At 58.0% G+C, this 21,306-nt stretch overlaps 1 protein-coding gene across 2 annotated transcripts; it reads right to left on the reverse strand.

Moving 5' to 3' along the window:
• Window positions 1-2,342: 2,342 nt before the first annotated feature.
• Window positions 2,343-21,301, reverse strand: STXBP1 (syntaxin binding protein 1). Of its 2 annotated transcripts, XM_062640323.1 has the most exons (20): window positions 21,169-21,301; window positions 12,751-12,800; window positions 12,490-12,571; window positions 11,823-11,899; window positions 11,560-11,638; window positions 11,366-11,469; window positions 10,147-10,295; window positions 9,697-9,781; window positions 9,386-9,516; window positions 8,741-8,848; window positions 8,598-8,658; window positions 8,100-8,165; window positions 7,875-7,955; window positions 7,630-7,768; window positions 7,297-7,406; window positions 7,051-7,152; window positions 5,700-5,785; window positions 4,708-4,862; window positions 3,727-3,850; window positions 2,343-2,652 (listed from the first exon to the last, which is right to left on the reverse strand). In XM_062640323.1, exons 1-19 carry the CDS (start codon window positions 21,203-21,205, stop codon window positions 3,741-3,743), a joined length of 1,812 nt encoding a protein of 603 aa, XP_062496307.1. In that variant the 5' UTR covers window positions 21,206-21,301; the 3' UTR covers window positions 2,343-2,652; window positions 3,727-3,740. The 2 variants fall into 2 exon arrangements, with proteins under 2 accessions (XP_062496307.1, XP_062496308.1); XM_062640324.1 differs by lacking the exon at window positions 3,727-3,850.
• Window positions 21,302-21,306: the final 5 nt, after the last annotated feature.

Below are 21,306 nucleotides of genomic sequence, written 5' to 3' on the forward strand. Positions count from 1 at the left end.
TGTGATTTTTTTCTCCTTTAAGGTAGCTAGAAACAGCTCAGTCATTCGGTAAGGGCTGACTGATGGTATAGCCTGTGTGTGTGTGTATGTATATGTATCTATATATAGATATACTATATCTAGACACGTATCTATAGCTATATCTAGATATGTGTCTATATAGTATATGCAGATATGTTTCTATATACAGGCATAGTATATATAGATATGTATCTATAGCTATAGTACATATAGATATGCATCTATATATAGATACATATATGTTCTGATTTTAATTTCAAGCATAATCCTTAGGGCATTGTTATGGGGTGTTTTTGGCTGCTCCTGGATGTGGCAACCCCCCTGTCTCATCCTGACAGAAACCGAGGAGGATTTGGACTGTTCCTTGGCATTCCCAGGGACTCTGGGCTCTGGGCAATCACCCTGTGGGACCCATGAAGGGGCAGGATTGAGCCCAGAGGGGTCAGCACCCCATGGGTCTGGCCAAACCCCCTGCTCCATCCTGAGCATCTCAGCCTGTGGGAGCCCCTGGCTGTGTTTATAGGTAGGACCTACCTGAAGTGCCCATGTTTTATTTTACTGTGGCTGTACAAAGCATCCCTTTGGTGGGGGGGGGGATCACAAATGCCCCCCATGAGTTACTCAGGTTTAGAGCCCCTCCAAAGCCACTGAGCCCAGACCTTGCAACCAGCCCAGGTTGTGGTGATGGGCTGGGAATGGGGGGGAGAGAATTGGGGCACACAGAGGGGCTTTTAAAGAGGGTTTCTATGTCTTTGGTTGCATCTGCTCATCCCTGTGTCCCAAGTGTCCCAGCTGGGAAGCACACAGGGCCTGTGCAGCCATACCCAGCTCTCCCAAGGGCACCAGCCAGGAGCAAAGAAGATGTTATTTAGCGTATCTCTGATTTTGTAAGGCCAAGCAGAGCCCTTTGGCTGCTATTTTGTACTGAGAGGATCACCTATTTTTGAACAAAATAAAGGCAGTTGGTTGCTTTGTGGCTTTGCCTTCCTTTCCCAAACCGCTTCCTGGGCCAGTTTCGGCATCACCGCACCAGGATCCTTCCCCTTGGAAGCATTTGGGGGTGGGAGAGGAGATTTCCCTGTCCCCTGAGTAAGCAGCACGGCACAGGCAGGTTGCACTAGGGATGGAGATCGCTTTTATTGAGTCACTCGAGTGCTTTAGTACAGAACAGATATACAGAGATGATACATGTTTGTGCTTCAACACTTTCCAACATTTAGATTCCAGTAATTCCAAGGTAAACAAGGTCCAAGACAGACTAGATTAATTCTTTTTTTTTTTTTAAAGTTTTCCTTTTTGATAAATTATTTTTTATATAAATAACTGTTAACAGAAAAAAAAATAATAATAATAATGTCCAACATACAAGATCCTGAAGCATTTGCATTGCTAAAACCAAGGAACTCAAACAGGGCGGGAGGACCAAGGAGGAACCAACAAAGATCAGTGCAATGATACAGCCTTTGCCCTAAAAATATATATTTAACTTTATGGGCAAGGAATAGATGGGGAAGGAAAGGGTTTGGGGGGGGGAACCACCAACGAGGCAAGAAAGAGATTTAAGGGAAGGAAAAGGGGGGTCACAGCCTTCAAGAACAAAACGATGGACCCCAAAATATTGCAGTGCACCTAACGGCAGGGGAAAGGGGGGGGGGGGGGGGGCAATAAAAACCAACTAAAAACCCAAGGTTTGGGTAAATCACTATACACCAAGCTTGTAAGAACATCACAGACACAGTCATTAATATACACAGAGTCTGGGGGGGGGGGGCCTCGGGGTGACGGCACGCTCAGGGATGCTTCACCACGGGATGACACAAGGAGCCAGGCACAGGAGCGCCGACTTCCATGGGGATGGATGGAGAGGGAGATATATATGTACAGATCCAGGGGTTCTGTCATATATATCTCTCTCTTTCTATATATATAGAGAGTCCCAGAGAAGGGGGGGCTGCAGCAGGGCAGAGGAGCAGCCATACAAGCAAACAGGCCCCATCTCCAGGTTTTGACCATTTTGGTCCCTTTTCACATGGGAATTGCCACAGCGTGAAGCATCTCGGGTGCAGCCTGATTACCCCCCCCGCCCTCCGTGCCAGATGCTGGCGAGCACATCTGGCAGGAGCACCCACCACCCCGTAACAGGAAGGGACAGGCAGAGGCTGGAGCCATGGGGGGGGTGTTCACCCATTATCCATCCGCATGGAACCACATTCCCTGGAGGAGCGTTGGGATAAAGGCCAGCAATGGGCTGATGGGCACTCAGTGACGAGCTCCTGGGTGCTCCCAATAGCTGCAGCTACAAATAGAGAGAGAATTGGTGCTCTTTTCCTCTTTGCAACGCAACGCATCGGGTTTAATGTGTTCCTTTTGGGCTGTTGTCCCCTCCCTGTGGATAAAATGAGATTGGGAAAGCGCTGGGAGGGGAATGGGGGGGGAATCAACACAAGAACAAGATCAAAAGCCGGGCCAGGGCCGGGTGCTGCTTGCACCCAGGGGGAAGGTTGGATTCGGCATCGAGTGGTGGCGGCGGCGGCGGCAGCGCTTCCTTTTAACTGCTGCTTTCCTCCTCTGTCTTATTGAGTTTCTTCAGCGTGTCCAGCAGTTTCTGTGGGGTGAGGATGTGCGTGGACCCTGCGGGGCAGAAGAAATGGAGCGGGAGCATCAGTGATGGCTTTGGGATGCTCCAGTGACGCCCCGGTTCATGTCCGTGCTCTCCCCGGTCCCGTCCCCCCGCCCCAAGCGAGGCCTTACCTGGTGGCCACAGCCCCGCACGCCAGTGGAAATGCTTGCGAGGAAATGTATGTCTTGGGAAGGGTATAATGGGAAAGGAATGGCAAAGGAGATGTGGAAGAGGTGCATGGAGCAGGGTGGGATGAGGCAGGGGCCGGGGGTGACTGTGAAGCAGGGTTATGGTCAGTGGAGATGCTCCTGGACACTTGGGGGATGCCAAAAAGCCACAAGGGATGAGGGCAGGCAGCACAAACGGATCTTCTCCAGCCCCCAGGCTCTTCCCCTGCCTGCACAGAGCATCCTTGGGTCAAAGGGGTGGCTGGGAAGGGAATGGGTGGGAGAGGAGGAGGTAAAGGGCTCTTGCCTTTCGCTGCCCTTGCAGCCTGCCTGGATCCGTGCACACCAGCACATGGCTCATGGGAATGCCATGATGGCCTCACCGGCAGCCTTGGAAAAGGGACCACAAGAGCAAACCTGAACTTTCCCATCAGGATTTCAGCTCCATCACACCCTGGAGCTGGGAGCAGGGGGGTCATGGCAGCACCCAGTTATTGCTGGAAGGGATGAGAGGGGCCGGAGCCAAGACAAGCAACCAGGCTCTGCCCTGGGCACTGAACCTCCAGCCCCAGTGCTGGATGTGGGATGTGGGCAGCATCCCGGGATGCTCCATACCCCTGCCTGACCCTGCGATGCTGCTGCTGGACCCTGACCCACCACCCCCAGCCCCTCCAGCCCTGGCAAAGGGGGAGTTCATGGCATGAAGGAGCCGGCCAGGACTGGCCAAGAGACATGGCAGAGGGATGATGGAGCGGCGCTGGATGCTTTTCCACCTAGTAGGAGGAACTTGCAAGCATTTTCCTATTGGAGAACGAAACAAACGAACCCCCCAGTAATAATAATTAAAGAAAGGAGGAAGAATCAAAGAAAACCCTTCAGGGAGGAAGAGTTTCTTTTTCATCAGTAAGCTGCCTTTACTTGGTTTCTTTGGCTCACTCCATTGCTGGAGCCTGATCCTCAAATGATACCCTAGTGGAGTCCCTGAAGTCGGGGTGCCTCAGGTCCATGAGAAATTTGGTGGGAGTGAGAATGTGAGTAGAACCTGCAGGAGAACAGAGCGGGGCTGACGGCGGCGCCCGGGCCCCCCCCACACCCTGCGCCGGCGTGAGGAGAGGAAGGACGCGGCTGCCACCCAGAGCATCGCAGGCGCATGCAGGGGATGGTCCCCAGAGAGAGGTGGGATGTGATGGGCAGCGGTGCTGGGTCCCGGGGGGCTGCGGGAGGTGATGGAGAGGGGGCTCCTGCTCCCAAGGGAATACAAGGAGCGGGATGAGATGCCGGCAAGAGGCTCTGCACCTCTGAGGTGGTGAGGGGCTCCTGCCCCACAAGATGTGTATCCAGCCGTGCTTCTCTGGTGGAATTTTAAGGGACCTAAAGCTCCTTGCTAACATCTGGCAGGAATTCCACCGTGTCCTCCACGCCTGACCCACGGCTCCTCCAGGAGCTGAACACACATCCTGTCCCACAGGTGTTGCAATGGGAAAATGCACCTCCTGATGCACTGCACATGCAGCGTGTGTGCAACCCGAAAATGCATCTCTTGCTGCCCACACAGTGCCCATCGTGGTCACTGCGTGCAGCTGCACACCCCTATTGCACGTTTCCTCCCTGGAACAACCCCACTGCCGATGGCGCAATGGGGCTGACAGGAGCAATGCAAGCTGCAAAACCCCCTTCCCATTCACCCAGCTCTGCTTGACCAAAACCAGCCAGGCAGAGGAAAACTGGGAGCCAAGGCAGTCCCTGGGGAGGAGGGACGGAGGGGTGACACCGGGCGGCAGGAGGAACCCTTTCCGCAGCATTCCAGCTCCCACAGTGCTGTGGAGGCAGGAACAGGCGGGATGGAGGAGGTGGGATGAGCAGCCAGCGCGGCGGGCGCAGGGACAGGGCCCCACTCACCTATTAGCACTTCCCACTTGCCGCTGGCTTGTGTCACCTCGTAGGCGCAGCGCATCTCGTTCATGCTCACACCGCCCAGGATGAAGATAATGAGGCGGGGACCACTCCGGTACTCGCCAGGGGCCTTGTTCTTGTGCCAGTGGCCATAGCGGGCACTAAAGGGAGGAAGAGGAGGGTGAAGGATGGGCATAAAGCATCCCAGAACCCCAGGATCCCCCCATGTGCTGGGCTGCACCCGCAGAGCATGAGCAGCAGCTCAGGGAGGGGATCCTGCCCCTCTGCTGTGCTCTGGGGAGTCCCCCCCTGCAGCCCTGATCCAGCTCTGGGGCAGCAGCACAAGAGGGACGTGGAGCTGCTGGAGCGAGGCCAGAGGAGGAAATGGAGATGCTGCGAGGGCTGGAGCAGCTCTGCTCTGGAGCCAGGCTGAGAGAGCTGGGCTGGGGCAGCCTGGACAAGAGAAGGCTCCTGAAGGGGAGAACTGAGAGCAGCTTCAGTGCCTGAAGGGGCTGCAGGAAAGCTGGAGAGGGGCTTGGGACAAGGGGTGTAGGGACAGGCCAAGGGGAATGGCTTTAACCTGCCAGAGGGGAGACTGAGATGAGCTCTTAGGCAGAAGCTCTTCCCTGTGAGGGTGCTGAGGCACTGGCACAGGGTGCCCAGAGAAGCTGTGGCTGCCCCATCCCTGGCAGTGTTCAAGGCCAGGTTGGACACAGGGGCTTGGAGCAAGCTGCTCTAGTGGAAGGTGTCCCTGCCTGTGGCAGGGGTTGGAGCTGGAGGAGCTTTAAGGTCCCTTCCAACACAAACCAGTCTGATTCCACAGTTATGTCCCAAGCTGCTGTCAGAGCACGTGCAGCCACGAGTGCTGCTGCACAGAGGGAAACTGAGGCACAGGATGCCTGAATGAGCACAGAGCAGCTCGCAGATGCACAGATGAGGGCTGGATGCTGTCAGTGATGCAGGGATCTGTGTCTGGGAGCAGGGGGTTCGGTACCCACCTGACAGCAGTGGTGCTGAAGGAGGCGGAGGAGCGGGTGGAGATGTATGGGTAGTGCTTGGTGTCCAGCTTGTCATCAATAGCATCCTGTGGGCAGAGAGATGGGGTCAGCAAGGGGCAGGCATGAAGCCAAGAGGCCCTCCATAGCACTGCATCTGACAGGATTGGCCCATTTAGGTCAGGATTCATTTGCATATATTTGCATAGGCTGAATTAATGGGACAATTTGCCTGTGTTCCTGTCATAGGGGGCACTTAGGGTGAGAAGGGTGATGTGATGCTGTGGGGCAGCACAGACTGCAGCACAGGGTAGGATTCCCCCCAGAGTAAGGGCCCTGCTCCTGCTTTACTCAGTGGTGATTATGGAGCTGGTGAGGTGATGCTGCCTTTTGCAGTCCCCTCTGGTCCTGAAGATGAGGTTTAGGGATTCCCTGGGCACGAAGCCACCCCAGAGGGCTTCCAGGTGAGCTTTTATGGGCTTGTGGGAATTGCTGGAGCTGCAGCACTGCTTGCTGGTGGTGCCTGGGAGCAGAGGTGGCACTGACTGCATGGATGGCCCCTTCCCTATAGGGGGCCTATAAGGATGCTGGGGAGGGACTCTTCATTAGGGACTGCAGTGATAGGACAAGGGGTAACGGGTTAAAACTTAAACAGGGGAAGTTTAGATTGGATATAAGGAGGAAATTCTTTCCTGTGAGGGTGGTGAGGCGCTGGAATGGGCTGCCCAGGGAAGCTGTGAATGCTCCATTCCTGGCAGTGTTCAAGGCCAGGTTGGACAGAGCCTTGGGTGCCATGGTTTAGTGTGAGGTGTCCCTGCCCATGGCAGGGGGGTTGGAACTGGGTGATCTTAAGCTCCTTTCCAACCCGAACTGTTCTATGATTCGGTGATTCTATTCTATTCCCCAAATGTGGCTCCAGGGTCTGTGCCTCAGCAAGTGGGATCCGTCCATGCTGGGGAGCAGTTCTGGTGCCTGGGGTCCCCTGGCCATGTCCAGGGGCAGCTCCTGATGGGGCCATGCCTGTTCCCTGGCTTGGCTGGGACACCCCTCTGATAATGCCACCCAACTGTGCCCTTATGGCACACAAGCAGCAAACAGGGCATGGAGCAGGGTGCCCAGAGAAGCTGTGGCTGCCCCATCCCTGGCAGTGTTCAAGGCCAGGTTGGACACAGGGGCTTGGAGCAAGCTGCTCTAGTGGAAGGGGTCCCTGCCCGTGGCAGGGGTTGGAGCCAGACGAGCTTTAAGGTCCCTTCCAACCCAAACCAGGCTGATTCCATGGAGAGGTCATGGTCCTCTGCAGCCCCTTCCCGGGCGGTGCTGAGGCTCCTGCTCCATCCCTGTCCTTGCTGCTCACCTCCATGATGTCCTTGATGACCGGGGTCCATCGGGAGAGCTGGTAGGTCTGCTCGCTGATCCGCTCCTTCCGCTCCGGCTTGCTCCGGCGGCGCAGGGTGGACTGGGCAGAGGGAGAACACAGACACCCTGAGACTGGTGCGGGAGCTCACAGGGGTGCTGGGGGTACCCCATGGGATAGGCACATCCCAAAGCACGCCGGGGGCCGTGCAAGGAGGACCACGGGCAGTGGGAGGCGGACACTCACGTCTGTGATGATGGGCACCCCGAGGTGGGCCATGTTGGTGATGATCTCGCTGTCCTCAGCTGGGATCTGAGCGTGCTGGATCAGCTTGTTCAGGTTCTCCTCAGTGATACCTGGAAATGAAACAGGGAGATGGTGTCCTCCTGAGAAACGCCTCCCCATGAGGGACACAACCCCTCCACTGCCACCCCAGGACAGTGGGACCGGTGGTGGTTGGGGATATGGGGCCTCTCCCTCCAGCATGAGCCTTCTAAAGGGTGACAGAAGCTTTTCCATGTGGCTTATGTTGGTTGAACCCTGAGCTGCTCGCCACCACTGTCCATGTGTCCTCCTCACCATTCTTCAGGAAGATGTAGAGCAAGATGATGCGGATCTTGTCATAGGTGCTAACATTCCCATCCAGCAGGATGGGGACAATGGCCCTCATGGGGTCCTTGATCTTCTCTCCTTCCGCATCGGTGCCCATGGCCAGGTCCTGCAGATAACACACAGCATCCCTCAGCCCACGGCTCAGTGCTGAGCTGTGGGGCAGGAGCTGCCAGCTCCAGTTGTCCCCACTGGGGATGTGGGGCTGGTGGTACCTGTTCGACTCGGCACAGCTTGTCCACCGTGCCCTGGTAGTGCTTCATGCAGTCCTCAGCCAGGTGAAGGTGGGTTGAGTACTGGGGAGACACGAGTGCTGTGGTCACCACCAGCGAAGGGTCCCCGTGCCACCACCCCAAGCCCCTGCCTATGGCCAGGGACCCTGCAGAGAGAGCCTGCTCCATAGACGGGCTCTCTGCATGGACATCCCACCCTCCTCGTACCTTGCTGAGCTCCTTCTGGTACTGCGGCATCTTCTTCAGCATCTGGGACAGGTCTCTCATGGTGGTCTGCAAGGGAAGGAGCCACGGTCACTCACCCTGGGGGACCAGGAGCAGGGAGGGGGTGACCTGCCATTGGCAGCTCCGCAAACTGCAGTGATGGGGGAAGAACCCCCCTGAGGACCCTCCTCTGCCCCCCAAGTGTGCTTGGTTGAGGCTGAGATGGAGCTTCCAGCTTCTGGCCACTTTTACATCCTGTTTTCACCACGGCCCCCTCACTGCCACCAGCTCAGGGAACCAGAGGCACCCACATGGCCCTCATACCAGGGGCAAACTGACCCCAAAGTCACCTCCTTTCTCCAAACCTAGGACCCGGGTCCAGCACCCCAGAGCCATCTCCCCCCGTCAGGAGACCTGAGCACCCTTTGCAGAGGTCCCCATCGGGTGTCCCCCAGGAGACCCCCATGTGCCCGTCGCCAGCTTGGCGGATGCAGTTGTCACCTTATCGCCTGTGTTCATCCTCTTGCTGGAAGAAAACTCCTTCAGGGACCGGGTCACCTCCCTGGGGAGAGGAGGACAGCGCTGTCAGGGAGCAGGGACACCAACAGGGCTGTGTGGCAATGCCAGCAAGCAGGGACACTCACTGCGACACCTCGGCGATGTGCTTATGGCGCAGGGTGACCCACAGGTCGTCATCCTCATCCAGGAGAACCTCCTTAATCCGGGCTTCCCCAATGCCACTGGTCTCGTACCTGGGAAGAGGACAGGGAGCATCACAGTGGGGCCTGTAGGGATGTGATGTCCCCTTGGTGCCTGGGCTCAAAGGAGGTGGGGGACCAGGGTGCCCAGAGAAGCTGTGGCTGCCCCACCCCTGGCAGTGTTCAAGGCCAGGTTGGACACAGGGGCTTGGAGCAAGCTGCTCTGGTGGAAGGTGTCCCTGCCCGTGGCAGGGGTTGGAGCTGGAGGAGCTTTAAGGTCCCTTCCAACACAAACCATGCCATGACTCTATGACATGGGGCTCTTCTCGGCTCTGCCAGAAGCGGGGTGAAGTTGCTTCAACTCAGTTTCACATCTCCCCTTCAGCTGCTAAACATTAGGAAGAAGCCACGGGTTGAAGGCAAGAAAAGCCCCTTTTGCATCACTGCCACCCATCATTCCCTGCCATGCTGCAGGTGGGAATGGTTTCCCCCAACCAATGGCTTGTGACGGATGGAGGAATGAGCATCCCGCTGCCCCTCATGCCCTGGGTGGGACCATGGGGACTCTGGGGCCAGCAGCACTGCACTCACTTGTAGACATCATTCTCGATTGGCAGCAGGTCGTAGCTCATGGCTTGGAAAGTCAGTTCATGGAGCACCGGGGACGCAGGGTCAAAGCCACGGTCCAGGATGAGAAGCTGGGAACGAGCCTTGTCTGGACCCTGCAGAACAGGGGGAACCATCAGCAGTGGGGCCAGGGGCGCCTCCAGCCCCACAGGCAGTTGGGGGATGCCAGGGACACTTTGGGGTCCCCACTTGGGGTCTGTGACTGCGACTGAGAGCTCCAGTGGGACTTTAGGAGTGAAGCATCACCCGAGCATCCTCCCCTCGTCCCTGCTCACCTCACCCATGGTGGGGTCATCAGCTTTGTAAGCATCCAGCTTGTCCTGGATGAGCTGTGCCAGCATGGCGTTGTCCTTGTAATCCCTGCGGGAAGCAGAGGGAGAGGTCAGCTCCCCGGGGCAGCGGCATGGGATGGGGAGGAGCTGCTGGTTTCCCTTTGCTCATGGGACAGGAGGCACCTCAGCGAGTTTTGTTGCCTAATCCCACCCCCCCTTGGAGTGCTCCACTTGGGTTTTAGGATCCCAACCCATCTCCCAGAGCATCCTTAAGTCTGTGGCACTTTTACACTGAGCACTGCATCCCCATCTCCTCCATCCCCACACTGTCCTCAGCCACATCCATGTCCCACGCTCAGCATGGCCCCAGCTCCGCTGTGCTGGGGATGAGGATGTGTCCCCATGTCCATAGAGGTGCAGGGGCACAGGGGGTGCAGTGGGTGCTGTCCTTACCCCCGGTACCGCACGGCCGGGTACTCCTTCAGCGTGGCGCAGAGCGTGGCGATCTGCTCCGCCAGGCGCTCCAGGATCGGGTTCTTCATCTGCGCCTTGTGTGGGCTGTAGAAGCTCTGGAAGGAATCAGCTGAATCCAGGGAGTAAACCTGGAGGAGCAGCAGGAGCGGGGTCAGAGGGGGGGGAGCAGCCCCGGTGGGTTTGGGAACTGGATTTAACCCCAGCTGAGCTCAGGGATGCTCGGAGCATCCTTTGGGCTTTCTGTGGTCCCCGGGGTCTTCCCCAGCTCCGTGGCATGGTCCTTACCCACACGCAACGTGAGCAGAGGCATTCCCACAGCACTCGTTTGCCCCAAGCAGGGGCAGAGACCTGGGGACACGCTGCTCCCCTGGTAAAGACCAGAAGCCAGTTTGGCTGTGTGTGGAGATCACAGAACCAACCAGGTTGGAAAAGCCCTTTAAGCCCATCCAGTCCAACCATTCCCAGCACTGCCAAGGCCACCACTAACCCATGGCACTGAGGCCTCGTCTCCACGCTGTGTGAACACTTGCAGGGACGGTGACTGCAGCCCTGCCCTGGGCAGCCTGTTCCAATGCCTGAGCACCCTCTGGGGAAGGAATTGTTCCTCAGCTCCATCTAAACCTGCCCTGGTGCAGCTTGAGGCCGTTTCCTCTTGTCCCATCCCTTGTTCCTTGGGAGCAGAGCCCAGCCCCTCCTGGCTCCATCCTCCTGTCAGGCACTTGTAGGCAGCGATCAGGTCCCCCCTGAGCCTTCTCTTCTCCAGACTGAACCCCCCAGGTCCCTCAGCCCTTCCCCATCACACTTGTGCTCCAGGCCCTGCACCAGCTCCATTGCCCTTCTCTGGCCCCGCTTCAGCACCTCAATGTCTCTCTTGCAGTGAGGGGCCCAGAACTGGACATGCCAGGAGCTCATCTTCCACCCGCTGTCCCCCCCCAAACACTGAAGGGTGAATGGCACCAGCAGGTCCAGCACCATCTGTCCCTGCGGTCCCCCTCATCGCATCCACTCACCCAGGCGGGCTGGCTCCCTGCTAAATCCCCAACAGGGATCAATAGCCCCAGCAAGTAATCAAAGCAGACAGGGAGGAATGGCTGAGCAGGGGCTGAGGAGCCAGCCTGGGGTGTGAGGCTGTGACACAGACCCTGAGGGGCTGGAGGAGGAGCCTGAGCATCCCCTGGCTGCCCCATCCCGGCCTCACCTGGGACTCGGAAGGGAGGAAGGCAATGTTGATCTCCGTCAGGGTCTTGATGACCTTGGCAGCACGGGATTTCACCAGCTCATTGAAGAGGGCATCGGGGCAGGCTATGAGGGGAGGGAGAGGAGGAGCTCAGCATCCCAGCATCCCTGCATGCCTTTAGTGCCAGGGACCTTCCCTCCCCTCCGGGTACTCACAGTCAGTGAAGAAGACATGGGCAGCTCTGTACTTGGAGGTGGGGGGATCCTTGAAGTCGTTGATGAGGGAGTGGATGGACTGCAAGAGAGAAGGGACCGGCTGGGCTGGGCACGGGGATGGCACCAGCATCCTCCCTCCCGGCATGAGGCATGCTCCAAGCCTCTGCTCCATCGCACCATAGGCTTCGCTGGAGCCAAGATGCTCCCTATGGGCCCCACGTGGGCATCCCACTGCCTCCCCCAGCCCCACGCTGTGTATTCACCTTCTCGGAGGGGGTGATGAGGTACACGGCCTCCAGGCTGGGCAGCGGCTCCCGGCGCTTGTTGATGTCTTCCACAACTGGAGAGGGGGAAAACAAGGACCATGGCAGGGATGGGCGAGGGCAGGAGCTGTTGGACATCCCACCGGCCCTGCAACACCCCTCACCACTGCCCACCCAGGAGTCCCAACCCCTGGGGCCGTGTGGAGGTACTGGTAAGCAGTGGATTTGTCTGTGTGCTCCCATCCTGCTGTTGCTTTGGGTTATTCTCACATCCCTCACCTGGAGGGGACCGCCCGGGGCAGGTGATGCTTCTGTGGTACCCAGGCTGGGGCAAAACCTCCCAGTGCACAGCCTAGAGTGTTCTGCTGCTTTCTGAGTGCTGCAGGGAGCTATTTAGAAGATAACACCTTGTCTCCTCCTCAGACTGAGATACCACCAGGGAATGAGGTGTCTGGGCTCCTCCGGCCCCAGTGGGTAAGGAGGGAGGCTGTGAACCTGGCACCAGGACAGTGGTCCACGAGCAACGGGAGGTAGCACGGCTCCATCCCAAGTGGGATGGGCATGGATGGACTGGGTTGGGCCAGCCTGGAGATGTCTCTGCAGGCCCAAGAGGGAGGTTTTGCCTTTCCCACAGTGAGGTTTGCTGAGCTGGGAGCTGGTTACTCACTTGTTATGCCCTCGGTCATGATGTCGGTCATCTTGCAGCAGGAGGAGAGCATCCGCATGCTGAGCTGGTCCACCACCAGCACCTGCAGAGAGGGCTGTGAGCTGGGGCACCAGGGGCAGCCACAAGCTCCCCTTTCCCATCCCTTCCCCATCTTTGTCCCATTCCTTCCTCATCCCTTGCCCATCCTCAGGAGCTCCCTGCCTGAACCTACTCCCTGCTTCCTCCTCCTGTCCTCTCCCCCTTGCAGGGGTTGATGCTCACCTTCCATTCTCCCTTCTTCTTCACTTTCCGGATCACATCGTGCATAATCTCTGCAAGGAAAGGAGCACAGGGCAGGGTGAGCACCCCAAGCCCCCGCTTTTGCACCCCAGGACCTGCTGACAGCAGCATGGGAGGCGCTGAACCCCCAACCCATGGTGAGCCCCACTCCCCAGCACCTTTCCTAGGGATGGAGCAGGAGATGGGGATGGGTTTGGGGTACCCAGGGAGGGCTGGTCACCCCCAGCCCTGTTTCTATCTCGTTTGGCACTAACAGCAGAGCCCACAGCAAGTGGGGAGCTATGGGATCACTGTGGGGGGGTCCCACCCCCTCCATGTCTCAGCCCTAATCTGAAGCACCAGGAAAACAACAAGGGCTTAAGAGCTCCTTTTAGAAACAAGACTCAAGCAGCCTCAGCCTGGTCCTTGTAATCCCCCAAATCCCATTTCACCTCCTGCGCTGGCCGGGTTTATGCAACCAACAGGGACAGCAGCAGCCGGGGGTCCCCCCGCACCCCTCGGCCCTATGGCCACCCTGCACCTATACACCATGGGGTGCCGGTGGGGCTGCTCCCTGTGGGGCGCAGGTTAAGGCCATGTGAGGAGTGGGGTGCAGTGGGTGTCCCTTGTGGGGCTGGACTGGGGGATAGGGGGTTTCAAGCCTTGCTAGAATCAGTATTTGCCCTCCTGCCAGACACATGTGCTGCAAAACATCTGCACTGCGGGGTCCCTGAAGGTCCCTTTTGTACCCCGGTGTGTGAAGCATCACCCCTCGCACAGCAGGGATGTGCTGGGAACTGCCCCGCCGATCCTAAGGGAGAATCTGCATCCATGTCCTCCCCATGGTGCTTGTCCCTGGCTTTCTGCCCTGGAGGGCTTTGCTCTGAGCCTCTGCTTCCAGGACCAGAGAGTGAAATGCCCAGTTAAAACCCAGCTAAGGAATGTTTCTATGCTATTAAACACATGTGCTATGTGCAGCCCACTATTGAGGTGTCACTGCCTTGGGTCCCCCAGTAAAGCTCCTTTTGGGTTTATAAAGTGTCTGCCCCCTTCTTCCAGTCTCTTTGGGGGGGAGCAAGCAAGCGGCTGCGTGGTTCTGAGTTACCCCCAGGGATAAACCATGACACAAAGCTTCTGGAGGCAGCCGCTGCACATCATCTCCTTCCCAGTGACGTCTGCCTATGGGATGCTCCAGAAGGATGCTGGCCATCAACCTGGAGTCCTGCCTGCCCTTGGTCACATCCTTTAGCCTTTCCATCGGTAAAGGGGCTGCATGGCCATGGAAAGGGGATGGAGCTGGGCACGGCTGGGGTGGGAAAAGCTGCTGCCTGCACCTGTATGTGCTGCCCATCTGAATCCAGGTCATCCACACAGCAAAAACGTGGAACGGGAATTGCTCTCCCATAGGCAGGAGCCTGGCCCCATCCTGCGCTCTGGTCCTTCACTGGTGCAGGAGCACGGTCGGGAAGCAGGGATGCCAGCCAGAGCATCCCTCCTCTTCCTTCCATTACTCACATTTGGCTCCTTCCCCGGAGCAAGGCTCCAGGAATAACAGGGCTGTTTACAGGCAGCTCCCGCCCTCCGTCCCATCCCAACAACCTCAACTGCAAACTATGTGGAGTGAAGCACAGGGGCCATGGTGGTGCCCCACGGATAGAGACCAGGGTCAGGGTCTGGCTGTCAAAAGTCTTCCTGCCCCTGTGATGGCTTTGCTCTAGGGCTGGGAGGGGAAGGAAAGAAGGAAGGAGGTTGGGAAAGAGCATTGTGGGGCCCATTGGTGCAAAGGCTCCATTGCTGAAGCAAGAGGGGACAGCCCAGGATATGGGAGCCCCAGAGGTGGCACAGAAAGGGTGGAATGTGGGAATTCTGGGGTGCAAAGGAGATGGAGGAGGGTGCAGCCTATCCCTGGAGCTGTTCTGGCTCATGTGGCTGCTGGCACTGGAGTGGGGATGGGATGCTGGGCAGGACGTGAGCACTGCTCACACCATGGGGAGGAGCGTGGAGGTACCCAGGCATCTCTGAACAAGGACCCTGCATCTGCTGCTGGGTGGGAGATGAGCACATGGGGATGGATGAGGCACCAAGGGCTTGGCCAAGGCCAGATGTGATAAGATACCAGACCTGTCCTTGAGCAGGGCAGTTCCTAAGCAGCACCTCTGGCACAAGCACATCCAGCCAGGAGAAAGGATGCCAGCACATACTTTGCTGTTGATGTCTTGATGCTATCAAGGATGAGCGATGCCAGGGAGAGCATCCTTAAGCCAATTCTTTATGGCCCCTTCCAACCCTAACCATTCTATGATCCAATTCCACACTCAAGAGAAGTTATAGGACCAGCAAGAGACCCTTCCATTCCCTGAGGTCCTCAAGTCAAGCCTGGCCACCTCTTGTGAACCATCAGCCTGGCACCAGGACAGTGGTCCATGAGCAACAGGAGGTAGCCCATCTCCATCCCAAGTGGGATGCTCTTGTGTTCCCACATTAGCAGGTCAGAGGTTGCCATCGATGTCCCCAGGTGGTCTGGCCAGCCAGGGCTGTTGGACTCTAGCATCAGTGGGTGATGCTCACAGCCAAGCTTTTCACCTTCACCAGGGGAAAAAATGCATATGTGCATCTCATCCAGTGCCTTCAACACCTGGCTTGTCTGGACCTACCACACTGCATCTGATTCCTTCAGGTTGGAATGATTTTAGTTCCAATATCTACCAAGAACACACAATACAGACGGCTCTGGACTTATCCTCCAATGCAGAGACAACATCAGTGCCTATGGACAAGGAAGCACATCCCATCTGACAACGGAGGACTGCGACACGTGGCATGAAAATGACCCACTGCATCATTTCCAAGCAGGGCCAGAAGGTGGTGACACAGTGGCCTAGTAGGACCTGAGCCTATACATCACTCCAAGAGGCTTAGCCCATGGTATTTATAGCAAGCTGGCTGGGCAACAGCAGCCAGCCCCATGTCTCCAACTGGTTGTGGGGGAAGAGGAACCAACCCTGCCATTGTCTGTGCCCACACAAAGCCTGTGCTGAGATGGACTCATCTGGGATGCCCCAAGCCCGTTATCCTGCTTCAGAAAGAGCCTGGAACCCAGTGAGCAGCCCTGACCTCCACCAGTGGTGGAAGCAGTGGAACCACATCCACCAGGAGCACCATGATGGGTGAGGGATGCTGCAGGCAGGGACCACAGGAGCCCAGAGTGAGGTTTGCTCAAGACCTACTTCTCCTCTAAGCTGTCACGCTGCATCTCCAAGAGGAACATGTTTGGTTTGGGTTGACTTGGCAACTGCTTTTTGCTGGTTCATTAACTAATTGCTTAAGACAGTGTGAATGTTGCATAGACATAACCACGACTGAATAGTGGAGCATGGATCTGAGCATCCTCAGCAGGGATCTCAAGGTGTCAGCGCTCCATCCTCAAGCAGTCCCCAGTAAACCAGGCTCCATGGAGCAGAGGATGGCAGGAAGGCCATCAACCCCATTGAGGATGCACAGGATAACTTCACTTACAGGAGACAAAGCCTGGCTGGTGTCCTTCAGTGCAGGTAAGAGCCACCTCAGGGATGCTTTGAGTCTGGAGAACACTGTGTCCATAACACAAGGCTCAAATATCTCCCCTGCAGCACTCTGTGTCCTCAACACCTTGCTGGAGGACATGTTCCTCACGTGGGAACCTGACAATGATGCAGCCCAGGTGCCATCCAGCTCCAGTAAATCCAGAACCACCCAGGCTCGGCTTCACCCTTTCCTCCCCAGCCCAGGATGAGGTGATCTTTGCTATTTTCACCCACATTGCTCCTTTTCCTATTTGCTCTGCCCTTGTGAAGGATGCACCAAAGCCATGGGAAACCTGCAGAGCCCAGAGAGGACAACAGGGACCTGGAGGTCATGAAGTCAGTAACACAGCCAGAAGGGAGGAAGGGAAATGGAATGCACGATCACTGCTGTGAATGGCTCTCACTGCCTGCACTGGAGAATTGCGGTGACATTCACAAGGGTCTCCCTGTGGGACCACTCCTGGCACTGATTCCTCAGGTGTGCACAAGGATATGGGAGTTGAGCAGGTCTGGGTCGAATCAATGGGGCACAGAGCACATCAGCTCCCTTCTGAAGGCATCACCATTCAGTAATGCTTGTCCTCTTCCACCGGGTGATTCCATCCCTGGAGGAGATGCTGTACCTGGACGCTGTACCTGGATGCTTTGTGCCAAGAGGAGCTGCAGCAGGACAGCACACACGGGGTGTCATCCTGGAGGGGATGTGACCCCCTCCCAGGGGTAAGTCACCCTTTCCTATGTGTGTGACCATGACTTTCTGAGCTGGTTCTTCTCTGCCTTGAACCAAGAGGCTCCAGCTGATGTGTGGCAAGGTCCTGATGATCTTTGCTGCTCCCTTAGGGACACAACTGATGGGCTCCATCAGTGACCCTACAGCACACGTGTGTGTACACGTTCATATGGGAAACACAGAAGCCCCTACGTTAATGCACCTCCGCCTCCATCTATTTTTGCACTCTCCAAAGCACAAGAGCCAAGTCCCTTCCCGCACCGTGAGTTGGTGGACGCAGCATCTGCTTCTCAGCGTGCAACCAAAAGCCATGTGACAGTGATTCTCTTTTTAACCGTGTTGGTTTTGTGGGAAGAGGGAAGGAATCTCTCCTGGGATGCTTTTCCTCAGAGGTGCAGGGGAATCAGACTCTTCTCCCAAGTTCCTTTCAACCTCCTAGCACAGGCAGACACCGGTGGGTGGATGTGATGCCAAAGTGAGGTTTGTCATTCCTGGTACCCTTCCATGGTCATGCGTGGGCAAGTATCCCTCAGCCCTCCTTCCTTCCCTGCCCTTGGGACCCCCCGGAGCTAGGCACTGGGAGGCTGGGCTGCCCAGGAAGGGACTGGCTTCAGCTTCAGGGTCTGCTCCCACCCGTAGGGGACAGGGCACAGAGACCACCATGTGCAGGCAGGAGCATGCAATGTGCATCCCTGCAATGGTCCCACCAGCAGCAGCCAGCCCTGTGCCCTCTGCTGCCTCCTCTCCGTTGCCAGACCTGGCTCCGGGGCAGCACACAAGCCTTGAGCTGGGCATGGAGTATCCTCCATGGGCAGCCTCTGTGCCCTTGGCACAGGGGTGGTGGGAGCTATGGGGTGCCCCATGCATCCTGGGGGAATGACACACCAGCAACTGGCAGTGGGTCCCCATGGCCCCTGCCTGTGCTTCACCCCTGTCCCTGGAGGTGCAGCACCTCATGTGCAGCTCAGAAGGAGCCTGCATCCACAAGTCATCACGTCCCATTGTGGACCCCTGAGAGGTTCAGATGGGGACACTGGGTGGCACCATGCAGCTGTTACATGGGTGCTACGGGCCCATCAGACCTCATCCAGGTAGGATTTAACCATGGGGCTCCTCGGTGGGGCTCTGGCAGGCAGCACTCCAGCACAGGAGGCTGTAGAGCAAGGATGCTCCGTAGGAAGATCAGCTCCTGTCCTGGGGGAAAGGTGTTTCCCTGCTGTCTCCAGAAGGGAGCAGGGTTCTCCCTTATCCCAGGGCTGCTCTGCTTCTCCCATCTGTCCATGACAGCATCGTCAGCAAAAGGAAGAAGCCTTGGGGAGGTTTCTCTCCTCTTGCAGGGGCCCGGGGGGGTCAGATCCATTGTGGGCATCACTCCAGCTGCGTGTCTTGCACCAGCCCATGGCGGTGGCAGGCACCGTGCGGGTGTCACCCCTGCAGCAGGCCCGGCTTGGTGATGGTTCAGTGAAGTAAAACCCAGCTGCCTCCTCCTCCTCCTCCTCTCCACTGCAGGGTGCTGCAGGAGAGCAGGGACCAGCCTGGGCAAGGGAAGCTCAGGGCAAGGAGGTGCAAGGAGGCCCTGAGGCAAGAGAGGATGGGGAATGTGAATGTGATAGGGGTTAGAGGAAGATGTGGGGATGGGGGGGCTCGGAACGGGGATCAGCTCCATGCTTGGATGAGGTTTTGCAAACCAGAAGCAGAGCAAAGGGACTGGCTCTCCAGTGGGGTGCTTCGGAGGTGGCTGCAGAGGGAGCAGAAGCACAACAGGAGGATCTGGTCCTTGGGCATCGCACTCAGCTCTGACCCCAGCTGAAGGAAAGCAAGTCCTGAAGGGATGCAGCCATCCCTGATGGATGCTGCGGGGAGGCGCAGGGACACCCCCAGCCCGCACCCCATGGCTCTATGGGGGGGGACAATCTGATTCTGCCCATCTCCTGCAACACTCACCCACCTCATCTCCCTTCCCACCTCTTCAGGGGCCTCCAAACCCTGCTGTGGCACCAGCTGGTCAGAGGAATAATCCAGGTCTGGAGGGAAGCCAGGGCAGAATGCAGTGACGGAGGGGGGGCCTGGCAGAGCGAGCCATGACAACACGGCAGCATCCATCCAGCTTTCCCTCCCTCTGTCCATGGGGGAGATACCCTGCCCTGGGGGTCAGCCCCAGGCTTGGACCTCTTGCTCCTTAGGAGCATCTTCTACAGGAAAACCTTTGGGAATCCCTTTAGAGCAGGCTGGTGCAGTGGGGGAGAGCCGTGTGCCATCCGCATTGGTGCCCAGTGGGGGAGGTCCTGGTACCCTGCTCCTGACTCCAGCTGAAAACAGCACCTCAAGGCAGGCACGGACCCACCAAGGCCAGGAGCTTCCCATGGGAGCCCGAGGAGGGGTGGGAAGGCTGGAGCCCGCAGGGTGCTCCTCAGGGGCCCTGTCGCTCACTCCTCTGCAGCATTTTCCCTGCACATCCCTGCTCCCTCCTTCCCAACACCCCCGCTTCCCTGATGCCCAGCTCCCAGTTGTCACTTCCAGTCTGGAATGAGATTTTTCAGGGAAGCACGGAGCAGTTTGTTACCCTGAAGGGGAGGATGGAGGCAGATTTCCATGATGTGTGTGTGTGTGTGTTGCTCTCCCCCAGCCTATTCCAGCGCAGAGACAATGAATGGAATAAGGGATGTGCAAAGGAGCTGGTCCCTGTCCCCTCTTTCAGGAGGGCACTGGGAGACCTGGATGGGGCCTGGGAGCGGGTGGATGGCAGGAGGTTAGGGGACCCCTCCAAAAGCAAACCCAGCAAAGAGCCAACATCCCTCCTCCCCAAAGCTCATCCTGCAGCAGCGAAACAACCCTTCCCTCGCCTTTTCCCTTTGCTTTTCCAGCCGGATGGGCTCAGACCCCCAGCGCAGCACCCCAGGGTGACGATGCTGAGGAGGGAACGGCTCAACCCCCCCATCCTTGAGGCAGGGTGATGCCTGGGAACAAAGCAGGGCCATCCATCCAGGGGGATCCCCCCCCCTCCCCTTTCCCATCGCATCACCACCCACCCGATCACACCACCAGCCCCGGCTGCACCATCCGCATCCCCACCGCGGGGATGTCACCCACAGCCACACACATACAACACATACACCCCCCCCCCCCGATTACACCCCAAATACCGCCCCCCCATCCCCAAAAACACAGGAATCCGGGCCCGGCTGCCACGGAAATAAATCCCGCAGGAGGCGCGGGGAGGGACGAGAGCGGCTTTTCATGGCTGCGGGGAGCACGGGGAAGTTTCACCGGTTCCTGCCCTTTCTCCTCTCGGTTTCAGCCCAATTTACGTATAAATAAATACGGGGGGGGTCGCTTTAATTTGCCCTTTGGAAGGGACCCCCCATTCCCCCCCCCCCCTGCTTCCAGCCTGGAGCGTTTTGGGACCCCCCCTCTCCTCCCCCCCAAATGGAGACGTTGCAAACAGCGGCTGCAGGAAGGAAGCGATCGCGGGGCCCGGAACCGCCGCAGGACCGGGACCCGAGGGGCAATGCCCGTGGGAAAGGGGGATTTAGGGGGTTAAAGGGGGAAGGGGGGGGGGGCGCATCCCGCCCCCGGGAACAAGGAAGCGGAGCCGCGGCCGGGAAAACACCGATATCCATAAGGAAAACCGCTGGAAGCGGGCTCGCTGCGGACAAAGCGAGAGGCCTGAAGCAACGGCCCCCCCCGGCCGTGCTCAGACCCCCCCCGAGACGGGGGCGAGCGGCTTTTCCCCATCATGCGATCGCCCCTCGGCCTTTAGGAGCTGGGGGGGGGGAGCAGATTCAAGCGCCTTTCGCTTCCCTCTACCCCCACCCTCCGTTTTCCACCCCCCCCCCTTGTCCCCTCCCCTCAGCACTGCAGAAAAACCCCAAAACCCCCCAAAATGAATAAAAACGGGGGGGGGGGGCAGCAAACCCCAATCGAGCCGCCCTGTCCCCATGTCCTGCCGCCTGCCCCATGGGGGGGTCCCCTGTGTGCCCCCCCCCCCCAAGGCGCTGATGCCGTCCCGAAGGTCCACAGTGCGCACCCGCAGCATCCCCCCCCCCCCCGCGGTAAAAGGGGGGGGTCCTGAACCCCGTTATTGTGACACCCCCACCCCCCCCGCGGCGGACCGGACGCGGATCTTACTTTCTCCCACCACAGCCTTGAGTCCGATGGGGGCCATGGCTCCGGGGGGGGGGGGGTGCAGCGGCTGGGGCTGGGGGATGGATGTGGGGGGGGGGGACCCGCACGCACCGGAGCCGGGTGAGGCTGCGGGTGGCTGCG

Source organism: Pezoporus occidentalis, unplaced genomic scaffold (genome assembly GCF_034315485.1).
Source record: "Pezoporus occidentalis ecotype Australia unplaced genomic scaffold, CSIRO_AGI_Poc_V1 ctg64, whole genome shotgun sequence".
NCBI lineage: Eukaryota > Metazoa > Chordata > Aves > Psittaciformes > Psittacidae > Pezoporus > Pezoporus occidentalis.